At 42.8% G+C, this 9141-nt stretch overlaps 1 protein-coding gene across 1 annotated transcript; it reads right to left on the bottom strand.

The window, feature by feature from the left end:
- Nucleotides 1-904: 904 nt before the first annotated feature.
- Nucleotides 905-8164, bottom strand: oatx (organic anion transporter X; the record flags this gene model as incomplete). Its single annotated transcript, XM_084140484.1, has 10 exons — nucleotides 905-1022; nucleotides 1109-1315; nucleotides 3883-3991; nucleotides 4150-4364; nucleotides 4454-4569; nucleotides 4796-4919; nucleotides 5714-5882; nucleotides 6396-6550; nucleotides 7230-7333; nucleotides 7745-8164. The coding sequence occupies 10 exons, from the start codon at nucleotides 8162-8164 to the stop codon at nucleotides 905-907; spliced, it is 1737 nt and encodes a 578-aa protein (XP_083996610.1).
- Between the last annotated feature and the right edge of the window lie 977 nt (nucleotides 8165-9141).

Raw genomic sequence — 9141 nt, 5'->3', positions numbered from 1 at the left:
GTAGCCTATGCGGGACAAATCGGCACAGCTCGGTCTCACCTGTATTACCTGTTCCGCGGCTGAGCTCGGCCAGCAGCTGGGCAGGGCTACTAAACGAGTATTACAAAGCTCAATCATTGTAACTTATTCATTCAATAAATGGAAGCTATCTGCCAATAAATAGCTCAATTACCATACTCATTTAGCATATACAAACAAACGCACGCGGGCACACACACATACACACACACATTATTTGAAAATTGAATATTGTCACTTGGGGAAACTGGCTTCTACCTTTTAAGAACTGCACAAAACAAAACCACATAGGCCTACTGTTTATTTTGGATTAAGCTACAATAATGCCCCTAGGCTGACAACACATTTTCAAGATCTAAATCTCGTTCTATAATGACCAATCGAAAATAGTTCCACAATGCAGCAAATGTCATCAAAACAAGCACCATAAACTGCATATTGAAGTCATAAAATGTCCTAAAGTGCCTAATTTATTATCTATCTACATTTTGAATAAAAAATGTAGGTAACAACAAAAAAAAAAAATCACATACAGGAATATACAAGTTAAGGTTTTTCCAAGTGTAAAATGTTATGAGATTGGCAGCAGTTGTCAACAGGATCACTGTTGATCATTTCAACCTTGTGCCAAAGAAACCATACATCAATCAGACAAAGACAAACAGAACAAAGATGGCGTAGCAAAGAAACACCAGTATCTCCTGCATACAATCAACTATTCTGTTCTAATCTGTTCCCATTTTGGTTTCAGTTGAATAATCTAGTTCTCTAAACAGTTGCATGCATCTGTCTTTAAATTGCTACCCAACATATAACAGTTTGCTAGCGTTTGCCGACAAAGTAAAGTCATACCTCCTCTTCTACATTATTCTCATCAGTTTGTTTCTCACAGAGCTTTGAGTCCCGTGATTTCCCCATCCCCCTCAACTGCTCCCTCCTTCATCTCCCGAAGGGCCACTGTCTCCTTTTCAGCTAGTTTCTCTGCATCCGGCTTCTTACTAGCCCTGGAAAACACACATTTCCATCATATTCCAAAACATGTCTGAGACAGAGGTCAATTATATACAGGGTCACAGCCTCACAACCTTACCATTTCTCCTCCACATCCTCGATGGTGTCAGGAAGAGGGATGTCGAGGGTTTCAGGGAGGAAAAAGGCGATGATGCCAGCCACCACAGCAGCACCTCCATAGATCATACTGGGGAGAGCGGGCAGCACCTCTTCCAGGATCAGCACAGCGGGCGCTGCCATGGAGCCCACCCTGGCCATGGTGGAGGTAAAGCCCATTCCTGTCTGTCTGCAGAGGGAGGAGGAGGAGGAGGAGGAGGAGGAGGAGGAGGAGAAGTAGAGAGGGGGAGGAGGAGGAGGAGGAGGAAGAGAAGTAGGGAGAGGAGGGGGGAGAGGAGGAGGAGGAAGGAGAGGAGATTAAAATGGGAAATGTATTCATACTTTAATAGTTTCATACTTTGTGTTTTTATTCATACACTGTTCCAGATATAGTGCCTTCAGAAAGTATTCATACCTCTTGACTTATACCACATTTTGTTGTGTTACTGCCTGAATTTAAAATGGATTAAATATATTATGTTCTCCCCCATCTACACACAATACCCAATAATGACAAAGTGAAAACATGTTTTTAGAAATTGCAAATTAAAAACAGAAATATCTCATTTACCTAAGTATTCACACCCCTGAGTCAATACATGTTAGAATCACCTTTGGCAGCGACTACAGCTATGAGTCTTTCTGGGTACGTCTCTAAGAGCTTTGCACACCTGGATTGTGCAATATTTGCCCATTTGTTCTTTTTGAAATTCTTCAAGCGCTGTCAAATTTGTTGTTGATCATTGCTGGACAACCATTTTCAGGTCTTGCCATAGATATTCAAGGCTATTTATGTCAAAATTGTTACTCAGCCACTCAGGAACATTCACTGTCTTCTTGGTAAGCAACTCCAGTGTAGATTTGGCCTTGTGTTTTAGGTTATTGTCCTGCTGAAAGGTGAATTAATCTCCTAGTGTCTAGTGGAAAGCAGACTGAACCAGGTTTTCCTCTGGGATTTTGCCTGTACTTTAGTGCCTTGTTGCAAACAGAATGCATGTTTTGGAATATTTTTTATTATGTTCAGGCTTCCTTCTTTTCACTCTGTCAATTAGGTTAGCATTGTGGAGTAACTACAATGTTGTTGATCCATCTTCAGTTTTCTCCTATCACAGCCATTAAACTCTGTAACTGTTTTAAAGTCACCATTGGCCTCATGGTGAAATCCCTGAGCAGTTTCCTTCCTCTCCGGCAACTGAGTTAGGAAGGATGCCTGTATCTTTGTAGTGACTGGGTGTATTGATACACCATCCAAAGTGTATTTAATAACTTCACCATTCTCAAAGGGATATTCAATGTCTGCTTTTCTTATTTTTACCCATCTAATAATAGGTGCCCTTCTTTGCAAGGCATTGGAAAACCTCCCTGGTCTTTGTTGTTGAATCTGTGTTTGAAATTCACTGCTCGACTGAGGGACCTTACAGATAATTGTATGTGCAGGGTACAGAGATGAGGTAGTCATTCAAAAATCATGTTAAACACTATTATTGCACACAGATTGAGTTCATGCAACTTATTATGTGCCTTGTTAAGCACATTTTTACTCCAGAACGTATTTAGGCTTGCCATAACAAAGGGGTTGAATACTTATTGACACAAGACATTTCAGCTTTTCATTCATAATTCAACTTTGACATTATGGGGTATTGTGTGTAGGCCAGTGACACAACATTTCAATTTAATCCATTTTAAATTCATGCTGTAACACAACAAAATGTGGAAAAAGTCAAGGGGTGTGAATACTTTCTGAAGGCACTGTAGATGTATGATACTACTGTGTTAATATACCCCAGCAATAACATTGTACATCATACTAAGGGTTGTCTAATGAGGGTGGTACCTGATGACAGTGGGGTAGTGTTGTCTAATGAGGGTGGTACCTGATGACAGTGGGGTAGTGTTGTCTAATGAGGGAGGTACCTGATGACAGTGAGGTAATGTTGTCTAATGAGGGAGGTACCTGATGACAGTGAGGTAGTGTTGTCTAATGAGGGAGGTACCTGATGACAGTGGGGTAGTGTTGTCTAACGAGGGTAATACCTGATGACAGAGAGGTAGTGTTGTCTAATGAGGGTGGTACCTGATGACAGTGAGGTAGTGTTGTCTAACGAGGGAGGTACCTGATGACAGTGAGGTAGTGTTGTCTTACGAGGGAGGTACCTGATGACAGTGGGGTAGTGTTGTCTAACGAGGGAGGTACCTGATGACAGTGGGGTAGTGTTGTCTAATGAGGGTGGTACCTGATGACAGTGAGGTAGTGTTGTCTAACGAGGGAGGTACCTGATGACAGTGAGGTAGTGTTGTCTAATGAGGGAGGTACCTGATGACAGTGAGGTAGTGTTGTCTAACGAGGGAGGTACCTGATGACAGAGAGGTAGTGTTGTCTAATGAGGGTGGTACCTGATGACAGTGAGGTAGTGTTGTCTAATGAGGGAGGTACCTGATGACAGTGGGGTAGTGTTGTCTAACGAGGGAGGTACCTGATGACAGTGGGGTAGTGTTGTCTAACGAGGGAGGTACCTGATGACAGTGAGGTAGTGTTGTCTAATGAGGGTGGTACCTGATGACAGTGAGGTAGTGTTGTCTTACGAGGGAGGTACCTGATGACAGTGGGGTAGTGTTGTCTAACGAGGGAGGTACCTGATGACAGTGGGGTAGTGTTGTCTTACGAGGGAGGTACCTGATGATAGTGAGGTAGTGTTGTCTAATGAGGGAGGTACCTGATGACAGTGAGGTAGTGTTGTCTAACGAGGGAGGTACCTGATGACAGTGGGGTAAAGCTCTCCAGTAAACAGGTAAATACATGTGAAGGATGAGGAGGTGAAGGCCTTCCCCAGACAAGCCAGAGTAGTTCTAATAGACTGCATGTCTGTGTTGGGATCAAAGGGGTTGTCATTGTTAATCCTTGTCAATAACTGTTCTTATAGCTACATTTGGTGATCTGAATTAGATTATCAAAGACACGACCAATGGCATTTAATTAGACGTGAGCACAGTAGCCAACATAAAGTTGTGTGACCATCTAACCTGTGGGGACGAAGGTGTTGGCGAATATCATCAGGGCAGACATGAGGAGACATGTTCCCTGAGTGATCCTCCGACCCAGGAAGGTAAGACTCCCCAGAGCTACCAGCTTGGCGGGGAAGTCCACCATCCCAAAGATGATCTGGATCAGGTAGATGTTCACCCCAAACTTCTGCAGGTCCATTGCTAGGCCGTAGTAGGCGAAGCTGGTAGAGAACCTGTGGGGTGAGAGGTCAATCGGATCACTTGAAGGTTTAGCAGATAAGAATAGGTACAAAGGTAACTGGAATGACAAAATGAACCTTACCAAACAACCATAAGACAAAGAGATATTCTTCTCATCACTGTGGTGCGTATCAAGTCGTATGCTGTGTGGGTGGTCTTACTCGATTGGACCTCTTTGTGCATGTGACATTCCAGAACCTGTAATCACACACATGCACATGCACAAACACACACACGCAAACACACACAGCCACACACATAGCCGCATGCACACACGCATACGCACACACACACACACACACAGACAGACAGACACACACACACACAGGTCATAATACTTCTCTGAGCTCCAATATCACCTCACCCTTCCAGGAACCCCTCAATATGCCCGTGTCCTTCATTGTACCCCAGCCAGCTCTCTCACCTCCAGGGTGATCTTCTCTACCATCTCAGGTTTGCGGTTGATCCTGGCCACACGGTGGATGTGTTTCAGGGCCTCGTCAGACCTGCGATTTAGCACTAGCCAGCGGGCAGACTCAGAGTACCACCTTAGGACCAGTTAGGAAAACACAAGAGACGTTGTCTCTGGAAACTCCTCAAAGACTGCCATTCACCCATCAATCAAAAGGTGAGACATCCTGGATTGTTCATTCATGATATGGATACTGCTGATTAGTACCAGTACAGTGGTACAGTAACATGGTTAATTAATGATAAGTACCAGTACAGTGGTACAGTAACATGGTTAATTAATGATAAGTACCAGTACGGTGGTACAGTAACATGGTTAATTAATGATAAGTACCAGTACAGTGGTACAGTAACATGGTTAATTAATGATAAGTACCAGTACGGTGGTACAGTAACATGGTTAATTAATGATAAGTACCAGTACGGTGGTACAGTAACATGGTTAATTAATGATAAGTACCAGTACGGTGGTACAGTAACATGGTTAATTAATGATAAGTACCAGTACGGTGGTACAGTAACATGGTTAATTAATGATAAGTACCAGTACAGTGGTACAGTAACATGGTTAATTAATGATAAGTACCAGTACGGTGGTACAGTAACATGGTTAATTAATGATAAGTACCAGTACGGTGGTACAGTAACATGGTTAATTAATGATAAGTACCAGTACGGTGGTACAGTAACATGGTTAATTAATGATAAGTACCAGTACGGTGGTACAGTAACATGGTTAATTAATGATAAGTACCAGTACGGTGGTACAGTAACATGGTTAATTAATGATAAGTACCAGTACGGTGGTACAGTAACATGGTTCATTCATGATAAGTACCAGCACAGTGGTACAGTAACATAGTAAACTCACCAACTGTAGAGGAAGAAGAGGAAGAATGGGGCACAGACAGCCACCTGCAGCTTGCGCCAGTCCCTGAGGCTGTGGGCGATGCCTGCCAGGACCATCTGACCGAAGGTGAAGAAGAAGGAGGAGAGGGTGCCCACCAGAGTGCGGGACTTGGTGGGAATCCACTCCACCTCTGTGGACAGAAGTCTGTTATCACTCTGTTGCCTTGCGACAGGCAGGGGGTGGAAATGGGAACTCTCCAATGTAAATGGAATCTCCTGATTCCATGTAAATAAAGTCAACTTTTGTCAAAATGATTTCCCTCCCAGATCCGGATTCCCCCAGGTTTTCATTCCCGGACCCACCTCTGGCAACAGGTAATCAATTTCCCCCTTGAAAGACTTAAAAGACAGTAACAATTTCCTTATGCTGCAAACCTAATGACCTGACAGTGTGCCAACTTTCACATATCACACAAAAAACGAGTAGAGGATCTAAGCAGCAGGTAGCCAAGTGGTTAAGAGCGTTAGGCCAGTAACCGAAAGGTCGCTGGTTTGAATGGTGAAAAATCTGCCGATGTGCCCTTGAGCAAGGCACTTAACCCTAATTGCTCCTGTAAGTTGCTCTGGATAAGAGCGTCTGCTAAATGACTCAAATGTAAGTCTCTAGATGTATGGGCTATAGGTGGGGTTGTATGGAGACTCACTGAGAGAGACTGTGTTGAGGATCACCCCAGATACTGCCATGCCTGTCATGAAGCGGAAGATACAGTAGGTCATGAAGGAGGGTGAGAAGGCTGTACAGGTGCCCAGCGTGGCTAGCTGAAAATAGGACCAGATCAACAGGGCCTTTCGCCCAAATCTAGAGGGGAAAACAAATAGGGGAAACCACAGCAACACTTGCTCAAAAATCACAAGAACACAATGCATTGTTGTTGTTGGTGGCAACTAAGCACCAAATACAAGCCCTACCAAATAATTGAGGAGGGAAGGAGGGAATGTTCCCTACTGTGAAGTAAATTACATGGACACACATTCATGTACGCGCACACACACACACACATTTCTGTGAAATTACTAAAAGTTCTAATTGTGTAAAAACAAATAAAATAAAAGTCTGATAGGTGGAGAATGTTAATCCTGTACTTTCAACCAACTGGGCTCTACTCTGTCCAAGCACAAACAAGATCAGGGTTCAAGGCAACGTTTTTTTGTTTTTTTTTCTGTTAAAGAGTCGATGATATCCTGACAATGGATACAGTAGACGACATCTTAATTAGTAATGTCAGACTTCTATTTACACTACTGATTTAGCTGTAGGTTACCTATTCATAATGTACACCTGCATCCATTTGTATCACATTGACAACAATCCTTCATCGGGTAAATGCAGTTCCACTGTACAACCTCTACAACGATAACGTAATGTTTTATAGGACAATATGATGACTGAATTGTTGAATTCCTTTGCCGTGATGAAAATGTTGAACACAATGATGCTATAAGGTATTATTCCATGTCTGTGACAGGACGCTGCTCACCTGTCTGACAGCCCTCCAAATATGATGGCCCCTGCCAGGACCCCACCCATATAAATAGTCTGGCTCATCTGTTTCATAGGACGAAGGGTACAGACCAAGTCCCACTGGAAAACAAGATCACAAGCCTTTTCTTATAGGCAGGATTTTAATATCCCATTCTTTGCCTTGACTTTCAGCAATGTCATAAAGGCCACTGTTAGTGAATTATTAGGCCTATTAAATGATAATAATAATAATAATATACAAGTTTATTCATAAATCATGCAACATGAAGTATTTTGCAGGGAATGCACATGTACTTTTATAGTACAGCTATAATTTATGGCGCAGGTACTGTAAAAATGTATGATTATTAAACCTATTGAATGATAATCATAATATACAACTTTATTCATAAACCATGCATCATGAAGTATTTTGCAAGGGATGCACACGCACTTTTATAATTTTATATTATGACACATATTAATTTATGGCACAGTACTTTAATAATGCGCATGGACACCTCCACTTACCTCTGATACAACTGTGGACAGAAATTCTGTTTTGTCATAGGTCCAGCCATCCAGACATAGCTCTGTCTCAGGCTCTGTGAAGTTAGCCTGATGTCCAATGACGCTTACATTGCTTTCAAGAAGATGCCACTGCGCCTCGACATACCTCGTACACTTGGACAATTTGGTCCCACTGGCATCCATCGGGATAAAGGCGTGAAGGAGCTGTCTGTCATCCACTTCTGATAGAGAAATGTTTTGATTGCTGGCAATAGAAGTCCTATTGGGTATGGTACAGTGATGTCCAGGCATACCAGCTGTGAAATTATTCAACAGATTCTGGCTTGCCATCAGTAGACCAGGAATAGACAACATGGTAACATGGATCCATTGGAAACGTCCGAACCCGCCAACGTCATTCAAGAGGTCCGCAAAACCCATATCGGCGATTCGGAGAGGAACAGTAGGCTTGTGTCAGTAGCCTTTAAACTGCTGTAGCAAAGTCTAAGAACAAGGCTTGCAAAGTAATACAAAAAAGTTATTGAGTACCGTTATTGTCCTAGGACAACTCCAAAGGGCCAAGTGGTTGTGATGTGGTGGCCACCGGCTCCAAATCCGCTGCTGAGCGCAGTAGTTAATGTTATACCTCTCTGAAGTTTCACCTGCTGCACCTGCACACGCTTTACAACACTACGGGAACCTCACAATTCTTAACTAAGGTGTTAATGTTTGTTAGACAAAAGATCGAGGTCAGTTGTATTCCTTGAGGGAACGTGTCTGCTTGAGGTTCTGTGAATTTGCATGTGTGCCAAATAGCCTATAGGCCTTTACAAACACAGTGACATAGAAGTGAATAATAACGGTGTTGTTGAATAATATTATTATCCCCATATTGGAGTTCTAATCTAGACTCTCCTTCAAAACTAATGAATGCCATGTAATCGGGTTACACAAAAGCAAAGCAAAAAAGCCCCACAAAAGCAAAGCCTTTAAAATGGAATTTCACAGCAAGGGCTTGTAATGACATGCAAGGGCTCAGAGAGAAACTCATTGACATAATAATCCATCTATGCCACTCAAAGGCATTATTTAGCACGTTAAGTGTCAAATTAGCCTATTGCTTTAGCAACAAGTCAGAAACATTGGTGTAACATTAAGCCTAAGGATTCCTCAGATTCAGGCACAGAGTTAATGGAAAGGTTTTAGAATGTACACACACAGGCATCATATACTGTATCTTCCTTTGAGATATCCAAGGGCGCCGACCCATGCTATGGACTCACTGCTTGTGTACATAGACGGCTATAAAGTGGCACCGGAGTGCACATTAACAAGGGACGCCCTTGAGCAAGGTACTCAACCCTAATTGCTCCAGGGTCGCCGTTGATAATGGCAGACCCTGGCCATGATCTCACTCT

This window comes from Coregonus lavaretus (assembly GCF_964263955.1).
Source record: "Coregonus lavaretus genome assembly, chromosome: 24".
NCBI lineage: Eukaryota > Metazoa > Chordata > Actinopteri > Salmoniformes > Salmonidae > Coregonus > Coregonus lavaretus.
This window is presented reverse-complemented; position numbering and strand designations above follow the sequence as displayed.